Source organism: Hemicordylus capensis, chromosome 5, assembly GCF_027244095.1.
Source record: "Hemicordylus capensis ecotype Gifberg chromosome 5, rHemCap1.1.pri, whole genome shotgun sequence".
Taxonomy (NCBI): Eukaryota; Metazoa; Chordata; class Lepidosauria; order Squamata; family Cordylidae; genus Hemicordylus; species Hemicordylus capensis.
This window is the reverse complement of record NC_069661.1, coordinates 162,397,513-162,418,254: the sequence shown is the minus strand read 5'-3', so window position 1 is coordinate 162,418,254 and position 20,742 is coordinate 162,397,513. Positions and strand designations below refer to the sequence as shown.

Below are 20,742 nucleotides of genomic sequence, written 5' to 3'. Positions count from 1 at the left end.
TTCCCACATGGAGTTCATCCATCAGGCCGACCAAGGCAGTCTCCACCCCATAGCCTGTCCAAAAACCAGTTTGAAATGGGTCTAGATAATTGGTTTCCTCCAAGACCACCTGGAGCTGAGAGGCCACCACCCTCTCAGTTACCTTGCCCAGCCATGGGAGATTGGAAACTGGCCTATAATTGCTCAACTCTGAGGGATCTAATGCAGGCTTCTTTAGAAGAGGTCTAATAATTGCCTCCTTGAGACAAGGAGGCATCCTGCCCTCCCTCAGAGAAGCATTTATGATCTCTACCAAGCTGCCTACAACAGCCTCCCTGCTAGATTTAATAAGCCATGTTGGACAAGGGTCAAGAGAACAAGTGGTAGGCCTCACTGCTTCAAGCAGCTTGTCCACATCCTCAGGAGTCACAAACTAAAATTGATCCAGTTGAATCATATAAGAGGAGTTGTTGGACACCTCCAGTTCAGACGTCAAATTAATTGTGGAGTCTCCATCTAAGTTGGCCCAAATCCAAGAGATTTTGTCTGCGAGAAATTCATTAAACACATCACAGCGGGTGACTGATGCTTCCAAATTCTGGTTCAAGGGAGAGGGGGAAGATACTTAGTCCCCTCACAACCCTGAACAACTCCGCAGGACGTGAACTCGCAGAGGCAATACGGGCAGAAAAGAACTGCTTCTTTGCTGCACATATCGCCTGAGCATAGATCTTTAAATGTGCTTGATGTCGTAATCTGTCGGATTCGAGTCGAGTCTTCCTACACTTGCGCTCCAGATGGTGGTCCATCCATGACAAGGGGGATATCACAGGAGTCCCCATGCACGGAACACCACTCTGATCAGAGTAAAAGACCAAATCAAGCATGTGACCTGCAATATGCGTTGATCCAGAGACTGCTTGGGATAGGCCCATAGTTTTCATGGCCACTATGAACTCCTGAGCTGCCCCGGACAAATTGGTCCCAAAATGAACATTGAAGTCCCCCAGTACCAAAAGTCTGGGAGACTCCAACGCAAGTTCTGCGACCAAGTCCGCGAGCTCAGTAAGGGATTCTGTTGGGCAGCGGGGCAATTGGTATACCAACAGAAGTCCCAATCTATCCCTGGTCCCCAAACTTAAGTACACACATTCAATGCAGTCTGCTACCCTAACAGGAACCCTGGTAAGGGAGATGTTATCCTTATAAACCACAGCCACGCCACCTCCCTGCCCACGTCCCCTCACCTGCTCCTCTACAGAATACCCTGGAGGAAGAAGCTGGGACCAGACTGGGCCACTAGCCCAACCAAGTCTCAGTTTGAGTCAGACTGGCCCTGGTTCAGCTTGAGATCGAGCTGTACCCCCCTGGCTGGCTCAGGACTGGTTCAGGTGTTCTAACCGGGGTCATGCGGATGGCCAGTGCGCATGTGTGGCAGCCTCCAAAATGGCCACCATCAGCAAAGAGAGGGCTGGAATGGGCTGAAAACAGCCCAAACTGGGCCATTTGAGACCGGGGGAGGGGGAAGGCTGGTGGGGGAAGAGGGAACCACCAGAGACACTTCCATGGCTGCAGCAGCACCCCCAGATGTGGTGAATGTTTTTTTTTTTTTTTAAATCTGTTAGAACACCTGAACCAGCTCTAATTCAAGCCAAGCAGAGGGATCTGTTTGCGGTGGCAGTGTATGTGTGTGTGTGTGGGGGGGGGCAGGGGGAGACTGATCATGCCCAGTTTGAATCTAGATTGGACTCTAACTGAACTGAACAAACTAGTTTTGTGCACACCCCTTTAGGTTACTGGTTGGAAATATGGATCCAGGGGATAATAGCTATTCAAATTAATTAAAATGGCTTCAAGTATGTGAAACTGTAAATATATTTTAGGAAACTAGTTTGTAGGAATATTAGAGTCAATGAGATCTATAACTTTAGTTAAAAGAGGATTTGACTCTCTTTAATACAGCAAAAATAATTGTATACTGCAGTTGAAATAATCATCTTTTTATTTCCTGTAACTGCAGGACATATTTATAATATGTTTCTTATAAGCTCGTTTTAATGTTGTTTCATTTGCAGTGAAGGCGCAGTGATTTGTAATGCAGACAATTATTTCGCTCAGTGTCAAAACATTTTGCAAAAAATTATGATAGTAAACCCACAGCAAGGTATTGATGGTATCCACAATATCTGGATTATTAAACCTGGAGCAAAATCCCGTGGCAGAGGTAGGAATGCTGTCCTTCTCTTTTTTTCTGCATTTTTTTGTGTAAAGCAGATATTCTTCATTTAGAATGCAATGTGTCTGTCATGGAAAGTATGTGGCATTGTTATCACATTATCTGGAACACTTCTAACTATCTTGGAATATTTTCCCCTCAAGAAACATCTGAAATAGTTTTTAAATACTTGTATCCTTAATTTGGAGGCCCTAAATAAATGACGTTATTTCTTTTTCTTGGCAAGATGTCAGGGATAGAAATGAATGCCATAAACACAAGCTAGCAACCTCTTTATATTGAAGATGTGTTATCTGTAGCATTTACATGAAACAAAATAATCAAAATGAAAATTTCCCTTCACATAATCAAAATATCAAAATCAAAGCATCTATTGCAAAGGGCTATTATAAATATCTACTTTACAGACTGTCATACAATCCATAGGAAAATGAGTTATGAATACTAATAAACCAGGACTGGAGGGATGGAGCTATAATTGGACAGAAAGGTTCAAAGAACCTGAATCACCCAGCTCCTGAGAGCTGCCTGGCACACCCCTCCCCTCCCCTCAAGTTCCAGCCTGGCTTCATTTCCAGCCCACTTCCTTGTTGGCTGGGTATTTTCTTTGTTCTCTCCCTTGGAGAGGGAGAGAATGAAGAAAACACTCAGCCAACAAGGAAGCGGGCTGGGAAATCAGCTCTGGAGGGCTATGTTGGCTCTTCTGGGTCCTGGCCAGACTCCTCTGTGTGTGACATCATTTGGAGCGAGAGCAAGAACAAAGAAAACATCCAGCCTGCTTTGTAGTTGGCTGGGAAATGAACTCAGGAGGGCTGCACATGCACAGGTCCTTCTGAGTTCTGGCCACTCCCCCTGCATGTGACATCAAGAGCAGGGTGCGTGGCTGGTACGCATGAGGGGCCGCCAGGAAGAGGGCCAAACACTAGCTACACTCCCCTAGCTAGATGGCTGAGAACACTCCCCAATTAAGGGATGGGGTGGGTAGTTCAGGGAGTGGAAAGACCTAGTACTGGTTCCCCAGCATCTATGAATCCAGTGCTTAGAAAATTGGCAAGGCTCTTTTAAGAAGCAGAGGCTCTCTAGGCAAAGGGCAGGGCCAATTCACTATTCCTGAGGCTGAGCAGCAGCCATAACATCTGGTAGTCTGCTTCAAGAAGCTGCTGGAGCAATATCCTTCCCATGGTGCTAAACCCAGCTCTTGTGTGGTCCTGCTCAGCGCTAGCTAAGGTCCTTATCCTTTTCACTGAAGAAAGGGATCAGCTCCCCTTTCAGATCCCTGCCTTGGTGGAAGCCCCAGTTCAGCCAAGAACAGAATACTCATTCAAGCAAATATCTGCTATTTACTATCATGTAATACAGAAGTTCCCAAACTGTGGTACTCCAGATGTTACTGAACTACAACTCCCATTATCCCCAGCCACAATAAATTGTGGCTAGGGATGATGGGAGTTGTAGTTCCTCAACATCTAAAGTACTACAGGTTAGGAACCCCTGATGTAATATAAAACAAAGCAAAACAAACAAAGAAAAACATTGGCAAGGATCCAGAGAGGTCCATGCACGAGAGTGCAATGTGCTTTCATATGTATGTGTGTCCTGTTTTTATTCCTTTTATTTACATTTATTTCTGGGAACAGCCAACTGCACTATTATGGAGCTATTCTGGAGATTCCCTGATCTTTGGGAGAGGAGCTTTGGGAGGCAAAGAGAGTTGTCTCCAGGAGAGGAAACCTAAAAAGCCCCTATATATTGTCTATGGAACAGTGCATACAGCATTATGGGTCCTTGAGTTCAGAAGAGAGAAAAAAAGGATGGTGTTTAAGCATGCTATCATTCAGCTTGATTCTTGTCATTGCTGAGTAACCAGCGTTGTTTTTGTTTTACAACCATTGCTTAAATGACTAAGAAGAGCTTTTGCCAGCATTGTATTTGTCTGGTAAATTCAGAATCTGCCCTATGGAATTCTGAGCCCAAGTTCAATTATTTCTTGTTTGAGATGAATATTCTGTGGAGGGCTTTGAGGCAGCTGATCTCTGAAACTGAGAAATCTAGTTAGGCAGAGACAAGCCTTCATAATGTGACCTTTGGACTATTCATGATATCTCATGAATTGCAGCCTGGTGGGGAATAGAAATCTCCCTATTTTTAACAATGTGAACAGCATAAATTAGGGGTTATGAGGAAGCTCTATTAACAATTATTTCAATTTTAACCTGCTTGCTGAGTACTGCTAGATAGGGATGTGCACAGAACCAGTTGGGAGGCCCTTTCATGGATCTCCAAACTGGTTTGAAAGTCCGCCGGTTCTGCCAGTTCGAAGGTGGTGGTGGTGGTGGGGATAGATAGCTTTAAGGACTGGGAAAGGTGCTCTTACCCCACACCCACTGCATTTCCCTCGCTGGTGCTGTCTTCAAAATTGGTCTTCTGCGGTGGAAGTGTATCTCCTTGCTGCCCTGGTGCATCATGGGCCGGAAGTGGTCAGAATTGCCATGATGTGCACACTATGTGGTCATGATGTGCACATGTGCGCCAGGCACTTCCGGCCACTTCCAGTCTGTGATGCATTGGGGCGGCAAAGAGGTACTCTGCCATCCTGTGGGACCAATTTCAAAGATAGCGCTGGTGGGGGAAATGTGGTGGTGGTGGGTAAGAGCACCCTCCCCAGTCCTTAAAGCTATCCCCCACCCCTTCGAACTGGCAGTCGCTGGTTACATGCACATCTCTACTGCTAGATTTTCAAGGAAGAGGTTTGGTTCCTACAACTATTAATTACCATCTGAGAGACACAGACTGCTGTGATGCATTCCATAAATATTTGGAAGAATAATGGAACTTTCGCACATTCTGGGTGTTTCTCAATGGGAAACACTTGAGGAGCATGTTCTACTGTGTAGAATAGTAGATAGCCTCTTAGTTCCCTGTTTGTACACCTCTCATTGATTGAGTACCCATTTGTTTGTTGTTTATCTCACATAGCCATGTTCATATTTATTCTCATTTCTCTCTCAAAGAAATAGTATGCAAGAATCGGCTGGAGGATATACTGAAACTAGTTGAACCAACTGATCAGTTTCCAATAAAGGATCATAAATGGGTGGTCCAAAAATATATTGAAACACCACTACTGATTTACGATACAAAATTTGATATTAGACAGTGGTTTCTTGTAACAGATTGGAATCCTCTGACTATATGGTTCTACAAAGAAAGTTATCTGAGGTTTTCCACTCAGCGTTTTTCCTTAGACAATCTGCACAGGTAACCAAGAAAAACATGAATGTGTGTATGAAGAATGCCTTCTGAAGGAATTGTTCACATTCATTCGAAATAGTTTTTGATGGGCAAGATTTAGTTTATTTTTGCATCTGTTCTGTATGTAAACAATTAAGTATGATAATAATGAATGATAAGCAGGGCTGGCTCTAGGGGATCTGGCGCCCAGATGCAACACTCTGTTGAGCGCCCTTAGTTATCGTGAAGAATAAAAATTCGAAATACAATTAGTGTGTATTCAAAATTTAATACACAAAGATTTTATGGAATTATGTACATAACAATGTATATAATATAATTATGTAGTTTTATTATTATTATTATTATTATTTTATTATTATTCTGCATTTATATCCCGCTCTTCGTCCAAGGAACCCAGAGTGGTGTACTACATACTTAGGTTTCTCCTCACAACAACCCTGTGAAGTAGGTTAGGCTGAGAGAGAAGTGACTGGCCCAGAGTCACCCAGCAAGTATCATGGCTGAATGGGGATTTGAACTCGGGTCTCCCCGGTCCTAGTGGGTTTCAGGCAGATTGGGTGGAAGATACTGTATGGGACGGAAGTCTTAGGAAGAAGGCTGAAGATGGAGTCAGAGCTGAAGGAGGAAGGGCAGGCAAAGAGCTAAGGTGCCTGTTCCCTTTCAGGAAGTCAGTTTACCAGGGAAGAGAGTCATTGCCGGCTAGATACTGATGACCTGGGGAATGGCTACCCAGTTTTAATAGTTAATTTGTTTTAATTGTTTATCATGTTGTGAACTGCCCTGAGCCATTTTGGAAGGGCAGTATATAAATCAAATAAATAAATAAATAAATAATAAAATAAAATAAAGAGAGACTAGATCGAGGACTGCAAGAATTCAAGCAAGCCATCAGGGAACAGCAGCCAAGCCTGTTTGAAAAATTCAAGGCTGAAGAATCCATCCCAGCTGTCAGAAGGCAGGCCTGGCTTAGAACCGTCCAAGGCCTGTGGCATTTAAAGGGATAGCACACCTTTGTCATCAGCTTCTGTGATTACCACTTGAAATGACAATTAGGGGGAACTGATGGAAATGTCAGTTACAAACTGATACAATAGGAGGAGAGCTGGTCTTGTGCTGGCGAGTATGACTTGTCCCCTTAGCTAAGCGAGCTCTGCCGTGGTTGCATATGAATGGGACACTTGATGTGTGAGCACTGGAAGAGATTCCCCTCAGGGGATGAATCTGCTCTGGGAAAAGCAGAAGGTTTCAAGTTCCCTCTCTGGCTTCTCCAAAGATAGGGCTGAGAGAGATTCCTGCCTGCAACCTTGGAGAAGCTGCTGCCAGTCTGTGAAGACAATACTGAGCTAGATAGACCAATGGTCTGACTCAGTATATGGCAGCTTCCTATCTTCCTGTGTTCCTACACGCAAATAATGCGCCCTGCACAGTGTGGCACACAAAAACATTATATCTCACCTCCAGCCCCTTGCCTCTGGCTCTGACTTTACAAGAAGTAAGGTCTCTAGGATAGCTGAGAAGAGATAAGTATCTGCCTCTCAAGCTATATTATTTATGGCATATAGAAGAACAGGTTCATTTCTCATGGGGTTATGAAACTGCATGGCTCCTCTGTCCCTTACAGATTATTATTACATTTATATCCTGCTCTTCCTCCAAGGAGCCCAGAGCTGTGTACTACATACTTAAGTTTCTCTTTCACAACAACCCTGTGAAGGAGGTTAGGGTGAGAGAGAAGTGACTGGCCCAGAGTCACCCTGCTAGTATCATGGCTGAATAGGGATTTGAACTCGGGTCTCCCCAGTCCTAGTCCAGCACTCTAACCACTACACCACATTTATACATATGCTACATGGAAGATGCTGAAAGGCATAATATCATACTGCACGGGAGATGGCAATGGTAAACCCCTCCTGTATTCTGCCTAAGACAACCACATAGCTCTGTCCTCTGTGGTCAACAGGAGTAGACACCAACTCAATAGCACACTTTACCTTTACATGTCCAGAACTGAATGAGGAGTGTGTGTGTGTGTGTGTGTGTGTGTGTGAGAGAGATCCGTATGTATATTCTTTAAACTAAGGTGTGACATATAAGTAAGGTATTCATTTCACAGCAATTCACTGGCCAGCATGAACAACCACCTTCACAAAATCCTTTTTCCTCTCCCCTCTATCTCATCATTGAAACTTACACAAGATCACACACAGGCTTTTTTCTTTGTGCCAATTAATCTCAGTTTTGTGCATACACTGACTCATGATTAAGCAGGCAAGCAAAACACTTAAGTAGTCCTTGCGCCTTATTTTCACCCTTTAAAAAATAGTCCCTACCTATGCCTGTAAATTCTACTCAATTAACTTAAAATAATAATCATACTGAAAATTAAATTGAACATTATACTGCATTAAGCAACTAAAACATACTGCATTTTTGCCCTGGATTCTACAGGCACTGCATGTTTTGCATTCAATACTCTGCCATTCCCAGAATCACAGACACAGAGTGATTTCATGCCTGGTATCTCCCCATTTCACAAAAGTAAACATTCCCCATTATACATGCACCCCTCCATTTTTGCTTACTGTTTTTGAAATATGAATGATAAAGGATGCTTCCTCTTTTAAATGAGACTGTTCCTGTGGTCTTGTTCCCCATCATGTCTCCTTTCTCCTCACTCTGATCTGAAGAGCCTCCCTAACACATGAGGTGAAGAGTGACTATGTGCATGTACAGAGTGAGAGTCTAGAGCCCAGAGAGCAAACGAGGGGAGGAGAGCCTCTTTCTACATGGCTCTGGTCAAGTTTGTTTGAGAGACCCTTTGCAAAACAAAGAGAGTCCCTTTGTTTTGACTTGATGACTCAGACTGAGCAGAACAAAGGGAAGCCGAGTCCACCCCCCACCTCTGCTTAGTCTGTCTATCTTTGCAAACTGCAATCCACTTGTAGTATGCAGATTCCCTGAAAGAGACAGGCAGGCACTGTGGGACACAAAGGAGAGGGTTGGAGCTCCCACAGAGCGTGTTGGGGGAAATCAGTGGCACAGCACACTGAGACTGTTGTTGCTTTTCTTCAAGTTCCATCGGCAGCAGTACTTTCCCAGCCCAGTAGGTGGCGCCCCGATGCAATGCATCTGTTGCTTCCTAGAAAAAGCCGGCCCTGATGATAAGTATGAATGTACGTAGCACATACATGGGTATGAGCATGTGTGATATACCATATTATGTGTTATTGGACAAGTTGGTGGCTCAGAGGGGTAACCTTTATCTTACTTTTCTATATAATAAAAAGCATTTTTTAAAAATGAAATAGTTATGACAGAATATTGATTTTACCTGTTATGACATTTTCATTATAGAAGGATTACTGCACAATGAAACCAGTGTGTAAAAATACTCTCGGTTTGGTTTATTGTACAAAGATTCCTTTAGTTAGGTCGGTTGATCACAGTCTGGAGGTGCTGTTCTAAAACAGTTGGTGCTGAAAAAGAGATAAAAGATTGATCTTTGTCTCAAATGTGCTGAGGAAGTTTCTTGAATATTCTGTGGAGCTCTTGACTTAAGTCCCAATTCCCAACTAAAACAAATCCTAAAATATGTATAACTCCACTTGACTTTATTCAGCCTACCCTAAGAAGAACAATTCAAGAAAAGGAACCTGTTTATTATTTGTCAGACCTCTTGCCAAAAGTTGTTCGTTGTTTTTTATAGTGAGGCATTTTATTCCCACTTTACTGTTGAAAACTGCCAGGCACAAACTAATTAACAGGGCTATACAACTTTGGCCTTTCAACTGTTGTTCGACTATAACTCCCATCATCCCTAGCCACAGTGGCCAATAATCAGGGATAATGGGAGTTGTAGTCCAACATCTTCAGGAGGCCAAAGTGGTGCAGCCCTGAACTAACACGAGACCCATGAGAAACCAACTCAAGCGTAAAGCTAAGTATCATGTAATCATGTCAGAGTCAATCTCCTCTACTCCTTCATTTTATATCACAGAGTAAAATTGATTTTAATAGGGTTTAAGAGTGCCTAACTTTATCTGGATTGCATCAATTATTTCAAGATGTTTAAAGCTGTAAATAGAAATCTGTCTAAGTCAGTGTAATGTATCATTTAAAAACTTTCCTGTTATTTATTTTTACAAAAAAATAGTTAGCATTGTACATTTCTGTGCCATTTTCCTCATAAGAGTAATTCTTCTCTACCATTTTTGCAGCTCCATTCACCTTTGCAATAATTCAATCCAGAAAAATTATATGAATGCAAAAGATCGCAGTTCTCAGTTGCCATATCACAATATGTGGTCAAGCAGCAGATTCCAAGAGTACTTGCAAAAGAGAGGTCTTGGCCATATCTGGCGCAATATTATCTACCCATCCATGAAGAAAATTTTAATCTGTACAATGAGGATGGTTCAGGACCAAGTTGAGCCACGCAGGAGCAGTTTTGAACTCTACGGGGCAGATTTTATTCTTGGAAGCGACTTTAAACCTTGGTTGATTGAAATCAATAGTAGTCCAACCATGTATCCTTCTACCCCAATAACATCAGATCTGTGTGCTCAGGTTCAAGAAGACACTATTAAAGTAGTTATTGACAGAAAGCTGGACAAAAACTGTGATGTTGGAAAATTTGAACTCCTTTGGAGACAGGTAGGAGTTACTTTATTTGTTCACTAATCAGATAGAATTCAAATTTTTCCTGTGATTGAGACTGACTATACTTAGGTGTAGGACTTGAACTGTTAATCTTGAAAATCTGAGTGTGTAATAACACATGTCATGCCAGAATTTGCTATGGGGTAAAAAAAAAAAAAAAAAAAAGGTCCAAAAAGCCCTTCCCCAAAATGCTAGACTTCAAAAGGCTTGCACAACATATTTGCATAGCACACTGACATGTCAGTATGCCAGTCCACAGCCAAGGCCTAAGAGGCCAAGTGCACCACTACTAACACTCTTGCCTTTCCCTCCTTAATGGTGATCACAGTAATGGCTTAGCCTTTTTAGATTCAGGCCAAGTCTTGACATGCAAATGTTACTGATATCACCACTTCCATCAACACACCAACTGGCACAGACATAAAGAGAACCAGTGTGAGGGAAAGACTTTCGAGACCAGGGTTTCTTAACCTTGGGCCCCCAGATGTTGTTGGACTACAACTCCCAGAATCCCCAGCCACAAAGGCCATGTCTGGGGATTCTGGGAGTTGTAGTTCAACAACATCTGGGGGCCCAAGGTTAAGAAACCCTGTTCTAGACCCTTTCAGGAAATAATTCAGACTCTAGAATAATAAACTAGATAGCCAACTGTTGCCCAGAAAAGCAGTCCAAATTATTTCCATATGGGAACTGACAATGTGTTCATCTCTTCTTCAGTACATGATTGTGAGAACCAGCCAATAGGGATGTGCACAAACTGGTTTGGCACATTCTTTGGGAAGTGCTGAACCGGCTTGGGTGCCTGCAGCCAAACCAGTTTGGTGGGGTGGGGAGCAGTTCCCTTAAAAAGCAGGTGAGCAGGTTCTTACCTGCTCCGCTGCTGCCCTGCTGTTCCGGGCATGGGTCTCGCTCTACCAGGGTTGCACATGGCTACAGCACTGTTCTCTGCAGCCTGGGCAAGGCAGCGTCAGCACGCACATGACCACTATGCATGCTTGGCAGCAATGTGTGTGCTGACACTGCATGCAGGCTGCAGGGAACAGTGCTGCAGCCACACATGGTCTTTGGTAGAGCAAGTGCCATGCCTGGAAATGTGGCAAGGTGGCAACAGAGCAGGTAAAGACCTGTTTTGGAAGGGAATCGCTCCCTGCCCCGCCCGTACCTGCATGATCCATTTGTGCACTTCCCTACCAACTATCTGTCACTCTGATTTCCATTTTTACAAAGGAAAATTGTTGAAAACACCAGTGATACTGGTGAATTTGACTTGAGCACAGGTTGGAAGTCTAATCTGGCAGTTTTGTCGTGCTCTCCTCCAGTCTGAGACAATATTACAAAATTCCTCCCCAATTCGAATTTTAATCCTACCTGTCCTGGAGAGGAATGTGGCAGCTGTGAAAAAAGCAAATTCTCTGCTCGGGATCATTGGTAAGGGGATTGAAAATAAAAATGCTAATATCATCATGTCCTTATACAAATCTGTGGTGCAGCCACATTTGGAGTACTGTGAACCGTTTTGGTCACCATATCTTAAGAAGGACATGGTAGAAGTGGAAAAGGTGCAGAAGAGGGCAACGAAGATCAGAGGCCTGGAGCACCTTCCTTATGAGGCAAGGCTACCACATCTGGGGCTTTTTAGTTTGGAAAATAGGCAACTATGGGGAGAAATAGTAGAGTTTATAAAATTATGCCCGGAGAAGAGAGAGTAGACAGAGAGAAATTTTACTCCTCTCTCAATACTAGAACCACGGGTCATCCCCTGAAACTGAAGGCCAGGAAATTTTGGACCCACAAAAGGAAGTACTTTTTCACACAATGCATAATTAGTCTGTGGCTACTAGTCTGAGGGCTATAGGCCACCTCCAGCCTCAGAGGCAGGATGCCTCTTATTACCAGTTGCAGGGGAATAACCGCAGGAGAGAGGGCATACCCTCAGCTCCTCCCTGTGGGCTTCCAGCGGCATCTGTGGGCTGGTGTGAAACAGGATGCTGGACTAGATGGGCCTTGGGCCTGATCCAGCAGGGCTGTTCTTATGTTCTTATAATTAATCTATGGAATTCTTTGCCATGGGATGTGGTGATGGCCACTAGCTTGGATGGGTTGAAAGGGGCTTAGACAAATTAATGAAGAACAGGTCTATCAGTAGCTAGTCTGATGGCTATAGGCTACCTGCAGGCTCAGAGGCAAGATGCCTCTAAATACCAGTTGCAAGAGAGCAACAGCAGGAAAGAGAGCATGCCCTCTCCTCTTACCTGTGGGCTTCTCAGAGGCATCTGCTGGGCCATTGTGGGATAGAGGATGCTGGATCAGTTGGGCCTGATCTAGAAGGGCTGTTCTTATGTTCTTAACTTAAACTGTGCTTGCTTGCATCATTCTTACTCACTCCCTTCTTCCCTCAGTGCTTGGCATGGAGTCATCACAATCATCATTGCTGGGAGTGTAGTCTTTTATGCACACTTGACCCATGGCAGAACTGCTGGGAAGATTATAATTTCCAACCCTCCAGATATATGGCATGTTGTGATGACTGTATGTCAGGCATCAGGGAGGGGAGGAGGGAAGAGACACATGTCTCCTCATTCTCTTGCTGATGCTAGAGCCATATGAAAGGTAAGTGGAGAGGAAGGGCACTTGTTGGGAGGAGGGGGCCAGGCAGGGGAAGGCAAGGTAGAATTTATGGGTGTTGTGGGAGGGAATGGGTTAGTCTCTGCTGCACTCCTCATGATTTCAAAAATGTAGAACTATAGGCAAAATTAACAATCCATTTTCCAAGTTGGGGGGGGATAGTTTGTTCTTTCCAACGCCAACCTTGAGAGGGGTTCACTAGAAAATACTTGGTCTTTCTTTTTCCTCTATAGTCTATGTTGGATCTGCCACCATTTAATCCTGCAGACCTTTTTGTGGAGGGAATTGGTGTTAAGAGACTGAAAAAGCACATGGCTACCTTCAGTAATTTTAATTTTTTTGAACCACTGATGGGTGCAACACAGCCTGCAACTAATCAAGAAAATAAGAGAGACTCAGTGGTATCTGTCAATGAAAAACACCATGTAAAAGTAAAAACTGGAAATAGTACTCTGTTCACTTTGCCAAAGACCCTGAGGAAAACACAAGAGAAAGGTTCTAAAGTAAAAACCACCCACAGAAAGTCTGTCAAAACCATAGACTTCCCTCGCCTAGTTGAAGCCCCAGAATCAACATCCATGTGTGATAAAAAAAAGACCAAATCGATGAAAGAGACAAACAATCAGAATGGAGGTCAAGCAGTCAATAGCTCTCCAAAGCCGCGTGCGTTAGACTGGGCATTACTTCAGCCCTCTAAAGACACAGGTAAAATTAAAACATAAATATTTTTATATCTCTATATAACTTACATTAATTGCACTATATGATATAAAAAGGCAATGTTACAATAAATACTACAGTTGCCCACTGATGATTTGTCAAATATGTAGAGGAAATATTTGTTAAAATAAAATATATTGGAAAAAATTGCCATGCAGTTGATATTTTAAGGTTAAGGTATTTAAGGTATATCTGCACTACCAACATATGCTGGTTTCACACCTATTTGACTGAGCACGGTTTGTTTTTTAATCCCTTGCTGCTCATCAGGGTCAGGATCAGAGGTTGACCAAGTCAGGCTGTGGCTGCAGCTAGCCTGCAGTCTAACCATCTGCTGTCACCCAAAAGATGGTTAAACTTGTGTGACATACTTTTAAAGGTGCCTCAGCTCTTTTTTCTTCTTCTTCCCCAAATTCAATTTTTATTAATTTTAACAGTAGTAATATTATCATTCATTGCAAATACACACAAAAAGGTGGATTTCCTGCACACATCTCTTCGTGAATCATCAACTATAAAATTTACCCTTGCTATAATAATAATAATTCAAAACATAAATTCAAACCCTTACAAACATAGCTAATCTACCCAACCTGCAGTTTTTTTACTAAATTTCAAACCCTGCTGAAAGGTGCCTCAGCTCTTGCCCCCATCCCTGGCTGCCCTTTAGAAGCCTTTTGTGAAGGATTCCCCTTTGCTTGTAAAGGAGAATCCTCACTGGATTCCCCTTTGCAAGTCACTTTACATAGCCCCATGAACCGCCGAACTGTTCCACCATGGACTGGGTTTGATTTGGTTCAATCGTGGACTAGCTGGCCTTCCTGAAGGCTGGTCCAGTTCACGATTGAGCTGCTCGAACTGGCCCAATTTGTCGTGGAATGGTTCACTGCAAACCGTGCGTGCACACTCATAGTGGGAAGGGGTCATTCCTTCACACTGGCATTGATCAGGGTTCAGAAGCATCAAAATGCCCTGAGGCCCTGCCCAATACCTGACTCATTGAGAGCCTGATTGCAACAGTGATCTAGAGTGCAATCTAGACCACTACTTATCAGTAATGCTAACTGCTGACATTTCATTTTATTTTAAAAAAGAAAAATGCAATGTTCTGGTCCCATCATGTGTAACTATGATTCAGTGAAGGGAGAGCCACTGCATTGTTAAGAAAAGATGGCAGCAGCCAGTGCAGTTTCTACAGAGTGTTCCACCCTGCTGCCACCCTGCTGTCCATGTAAGCCTCCCCATAAACCTTATGGGAGTTTACTTGGGTTGTCCCCACAAAGTTAACTGGGTAGTTGGTCACCAGCAGAACTCTGGACTGCTACCACCTTGCTTCCCAGCCATCCAGGGGGAAGGGAGGGGGCACCATCTGAAGGCCCAGCACACAGGGCTTTGCCCCAGTGCTCCCTCAAAACCTAGCACTGACCCTGTTCCCAGGGGTGGCCCAAAGTTTTGTGGTCCTGAGGCGAGGCACTAAATACAGCCTTGCTCCATGCCCCTAGAGGAGGCCAGCCCCTTTTCAAAACTAACCCTTTCATGTTTTGAAAGATGCAGGGGGCAGGGAGGAGGGAAGGTTGCCAGCAGCCTCCTCTTCTCTCTTTGTGTTTCTTGCAAGCAACTTGCCACCCTGTTGGTGCCCCAATAAAACCTGAGGTGACTGCTTCACTTTCCTCATGCAAGGGCTGCTCCTGCCGGCTCCTCTGTATGCTTTCTCCCGTCTGGTACACAGCAATTTGAAGGTAGGGTTCAAACTGGGAAAATACCATGGATGTCAAGGATCAACTCCCCTCTTCCTGTGGCCTGTGGTCCTAATCCAATTTGAATTCCTCTTCAGTCTTGTCATTTAATCAAAACATGGGAGATCCAACCATGGATCTCCTGATTCATGTCTAGTTTGGTTCAGTCTTGCACTCATCAAGAAATACAATGGCCTCTGCTAAATAAAGCACACAATTGATTTATTGCTTGGAAAATCTTGAAGTGTGACATTTGAGAAGCCATTCAGGTTTTTGGAAGGAGGCATAGGCAGTCACAAAGGAATGTGCTCATCTAGGATATCTCCAAATTCATTGTTTCCGTGGATTTTTATTTGGGTCAGCAGTACTGCTGGCATCTATAAGCAGCCATTCAGATCATGTGTAGACATATATCAGAATGAGGCAGAAGAAAACTGAGGTCGTACAAATGGACTGCACCACTTTGTACTGTAGATGGGGGATGCTGCTTTTTAATCCTGCCCTGTGAAAATCCTTTTCAATAAACAGAAACTTCACACAACAGAATATCTTTCTCTAAAGTTTACTGTTTTCAGTGAAGGGGTTGTTTTTGGTGTGGTTTTTTGTTTGTTTGTTTTAAATGAGGGGTATTCCAAAGTGGATCCCCCACCTGTTGTCTGAAATTGTAAATTCTGTTCTACCATCCAGCACTCTACAACCTCATTCCTAGCTCTAATTCGTATGTATTTGTTTACAACCTTAGCCTTTTCACATTCACTTGTTAAACTGACTGGTCAAGTTAAGGGCCAGTGAAACACCCTTTATTTTTTTATTGGTGATTACATCCTTGAGGATGTCATGCCCCCGGCGGCCTTGATTTCTCTTTTTATTATTGGATTTGCCTCTTTACTTTGGATCTAAGTTAGTCTTGCCAGATCAGATGTTTTATTATATTTACCTTTAGAAAAATGTTAACAGTTTCCTTTTCCAGGGGGTAGCCATGTTAGTGTATAGCAGAAAAAAATGAAAAAGAGCCTTGTGATACCATAAAGCCTAACAAATTCATATTTAGCATAAGCATTTGTAGATTTCATTTCATCAAATGCATGAAATGTAATCTTCCATAAACATGTGTGTGTGTGTGCGCACGCGTGCAGTGTGCATGCATGTGACTGATCCTTTTTTAGACCACAGATAATAGAATTAAACATCATGAATTCTAGTTCAGCTTTGATTTTTCATCCTTTAGTCTTTCTTTGAACTTCTTCTATTGAAAAATGGCCACTTTCAGATCTTTGGGGTGGGTGGTGGTGCAGGAAAAATCTAGCAAAAACTATCAGATTTTTTTACCTCTGGCATTGGAAAACTCACCATAATAGAAATATCACTTAAACTTTAGGTCTACAGCATTTAATAAATTACCCAGTTAGGTGAATCAATTGAACTATATTGTTTGATTAAAAAGGTACTTAATAAGAATTAATTTAATATTTAATGTAATAATAATAATTTGGGCAGTTGGTTTTTTAAAATAATAATAAAATAAAATAATAAATAATGTTTACAAAAATGTAGTTAGGCATCTTCTTAATATTCCTCCTTCTCTTGCACAAGGAGGAAATGCTTCTCCTAAGATGGTGTGACGTGTAGGCATTATCTAAAAACAAAGTACATTTTTCTTCAGAATTATATGCAAATGTATGTCCTAGTTTATGCAGTTTCAGAAAGCCAACCAATTGTATGGATTTCAATTGATTAATTAATCAATTAGAATCCATACAATTCACTAACCTTCTTTAACTGGGTGACAGGTGCTACTTAAATACTTGCACTGTTACACTGGCGAGGAATCACAAACAAAGTGAGGCTTTCCCATTAGCCACAGACATTGACATATTTTGGTGAGTTCAAGAAGACTTGTTTTTACATAGCTATTAGTGGGTATACTATGCACCTGTCTTTTGGATTGTACCTGCTGACTGTACAAAGAGCTGTACTCAGATCATTTACAAAATGCACATAAAAGGTTGTGCTTTATTAATGTCTATTATGAATGGATTCAATGTTCTTCCATAGGAAAAAAGCTGCTATAAGACAGCCTTTGAAAAATCTTAATTTAAAATCACTGATGCTTATTTATATACATTCTTTCAACAAGAAGGTTCTCAAAGTGGTTTGCACAGAAAAAGAAATGGTCATCTGTGCCCAAACGGTTCACAGTTGTTGTTTTTAAAGGGAAGATACCAGCAACAGTCACTGGAGAAACACTGTATTGGGTTAAATAGGGCCAGTTTCTCTTCCCTTGCTAAATATAAAGAGTCAGCATTTTGAAAGGTGTCTCTTTGCCTGGTAAGATTGATTAATAATATTTTATTATGTACATTATTTGATTAGTAAAATCTTGCTATGCACAGGCATGACATTACATCTTTTATTGGTTCAGAGTCTATTGATGAAAGAGGATGCAAATCTTCAAGTCCAAAAGGCTCTTCAAGCAGAAATGAAGGGGGAAAGAGAGCTTAATATATATTGACCATACAAAGACCTGAGAAATGAGGAGTGCCATCATCTATGTAACATGTGTATGTTCATGCAATGCGGGGTTTATTTTTAATCTCAAAGGGGTTGGTTCCTAAGCCTGGGAAAGCCCATTGCTGGTAGCTGGGTGGAGCAGGTTTTTCAGATATTTTGCTTAGAGGGACAAAATGCCATGGGTTGGAGTTGCTTAGGCTTAACTGCAAACATTGCTCTCTCATTGTTTCTCTATAGAGTGTTTATATAGATTCCAAGCAAAAGGGATGTTGTAAACTATACAGTTCAGTGTTGATAGGAGTTAATGTCTGCTCTCTGTTTAAAGGTCTGCAGAACACAAACAAGAAGACTCCATGCCTAATTTGTGGAGATGGTTTCCGGTTGGAGAAAGCTTGTAAACACTGCAGCTCTTTTTGTGCAACTGTATTGCAAGGAGAGTCATATTTACCTATGAGTGCGTGTTCCTCTCCTGAAAAGATGGCAAAGAAAAGGCTGAGTGTCCCAAGTTACCGACTTCCAAAATACTTTTGAATCTACTGAAAGTGCTTTGATAAAGTTTTTTTTTTACAAAAACAATTCCCTATAGCTAAGACAGAGCTCAAGCACCTTTCTTGCATATAACAAAAAACCCCAAATGCCGAAAAGCCCCATTTATTCTCAATAGCTATAGCCAATTCGTGGCTAGAACCTATGGAAATCAGTGTTTTGACTAGAAGTCTAGAATTCCAGACTAGTGTAGTGCCAAATTAGACCTTACAAGAAAATGCATGTAACATTACAGCCCTATTACACATTATTTCAACATTTGTACAAAGAATGTACAGTGTATACATATATAGATCTGTACACAGGTACAATTATTCACAAGTTAGGCTGAACGCAGGTACAGCAGCACTCTTCTTACCTATACCATTTGAGGGGCCCATACCCAGGTTCACTTTTAAAATGAATGCAAGTACAGCCATTCACACAAGAATATGTAACTGTATACAGACTTGTGTAAATTCACAAAGCATAGTTTCTGAATAGGGCTTACCTGGATGGCCATAGGGTAACCAGAAATGCCATTTCCAGAGGGATGATCAGGATCAGAGAAGCAGTGGGGGAAGAATAACAAATTGGGTGGTAGAACTTACTTTTATACTAGCTATGAAGCTGGGTGGATCAACAGGAAAAAAAGAGGAATCTATTCCCCATTACATCCTTTTATGATCCCTCTAGTGGTGATAAGTCTCCAAGAACACTAGAATCTTGCAGAGAAGCAAGATCTTGTCACTTGGCTTCATTAGTTAATCAATCTGTGCAGGAATGCCCTCAAACGCTCTGTTACACTGTTAGGGATACCAAAGGAGACCATAAATCTGCATTTCTGCTCTATGTGAAATCTCAGAATGAAACGGGAAGGAACTTGCTCCTCCCTGGTAGCTGGAAGCACACTAAACCTGCCTCATACTTTGAGAACTCAGGTGTTAGAAGTTAGAACTCATGTAGAATTCCAGCTTGGAACAAGTGTGTTCCAAATTCCACACTTGAACTGGGAATAGTAGGTGACGCAGAATCTGAAGTACATTCATGGTGAGCTTATCAGGGTAGCACAGGGCCATGAAATCATAGTCATCAGGTCAAGGGTCAAAGATGGATTTTCCAGATGGAGGCACGGGAGTATCTTCTGGGTGAGGTGGGGGTTCTTCTGGATCAAGGATTTCTGGTGGTGCTAGCTCTCCTGCATTCCCTTCCTCATCTTCTGATGCTGATAGCTCTGACTCGCTGGGTGGGTCCTTGGGATTTTGGTGCTTGGATAATGAAGGGGGTCTGGCATCCGTTCAGACTCTTCATCCCCTGAGCCCTCATTGCCCAGACCTGGTGGGTGGTTGGGGTGGCTTGGGTTCATAGTTAGCTCCATGGGAGGCTTTGATTTGCTTGGAAGTTTCAGTTTGTGCCACATTCCCCCATCTTTAAAACCTGCAAGCTAATGTGTAGACTAAGGCAAAGGCATACCAAAAGCAAGAGGATGGGATCAGCTTCCACCCAGCTATTGCCAAGGTACAAAGCCCAAGCTTTCAAGACCACTTCTGCCCCAAGACCATTATTTGTCTCTTGTGACTCAAACTAACAATAGTGCTGGCTGAACTCTTTTTCTTGATCTTTGTCACACCATATCACATAGGGCTCCAGCTGCAGAAAAACCCACATCCTTACATGGAGGATATCAAATTGCAGAACTTTTTGATTCGAATGGGCTCCAGTTCCAGAAACTTCCACACCCTTATCTGGAGGATACCAAATTAAGAACGTTTTTTTAAAAAAAATTCAAATGGGTACTGTTACAGTTAGGACTAAGTTGCAGTTTACGGAATAGATCAATTGCGGCAAGTCGCTTGGAACAAGAATTTGGAGCAGCTATCTGGAAAATGCTTCTTATTGCTTATCAGTGGCCAAATCATAATGGTCAGCTTTGACACATGCTTGTTCTGCCGTGTGTGTGTGTGTGTGTGTAGCGGGGGGGGGGGATTGGCTTGAACAATTGAATGAAATCTTTTCATTAAATTTTCCTTGAGCTTTAAAATAGCTGCCTCTGTAGAAAGTTTATTGAACAAGCCATGTTATACATTGCTTTTTAAAAACCTCAAGTCCAATCTCTTATGGAACAAGAGGTATATTCTTTAGCACATTTAAAAATTAAATTGTCTTAAGCCATAACTGGTGTTTATCTTATCTTTTCAAGCTAAGTACTATCTTTTAGAGTCCAGGGATGTGCACTTAGGTTGCATAAATTAATACCAAAATGTTTCTTATACAATATAATAACATTCATGATAAAACAGCTAGCACAGGGTACCAGAGAAGACTGGTAATAGGTGTGGAGTGCATGTTAGGTTGTAATTCTGTTATACTATTGCGGAATAACAAAGAGCAAACTGAACATGTATATTGTCATTATACTGGCCAAAATTCTGTACAGCATTACACTGGCATTAGGGACCCCTGGGACTGACATTAGGGACCCCTGCACAACTCAAA

At 42.4% G+C, this 20,742-nt stretch overlaps 1 protein-coding gene across 11 annotated transcripts in view; it reads left to right on the top strand.

The window, feature by feature from the left end:
* TTLL8 (tubulin tyrosine ligase like 8) overlaps positions 1–20,211 on the top strand; it is a 60,983-nt gene extending 40,772 nt beyond the window's left edge. For 5 of the 11 annotated variants that reach the window (XM_053253396.1, XM_053253394.1, XM_053253395.1 and 2 more), the window contains exons 11-16: positions 2,055–2,203; positions 5,227–5,473; positions 9,688–10,123; positions 12,988–13,459; positions 18,047–18,175; positions 19,889–20,211. In XM_053253396.1, coding sequence (XP_053109371.1) covers positions 2,055–2,203; positions 5,227–5,473; positions 9,688–10,123; positions 12,988–13,459; positions 18,047–18,175; positions 19,889–20,010 — 1,555 coding nt within the window. In that variant the 3' untranslated portion in view covers positions 20,011–20,211. Of the gene's footprint in view, positions 1–2,054; positions 2,204–5,226; positions 5,474–9,687; positions 10,124–12,987; positions 13,460–17,632; positions 18,015–18,046; positions 19,395–19,888 lie in introns of those variants that run through there. The other 6 variants (XR_008308075.1, XR_008308077.1, XR_008308076.1 and 3 more) reach the window with 6 other exon arrangements.
* Positions 20,212–20,742: the final 531 nt, after the last annotated feature.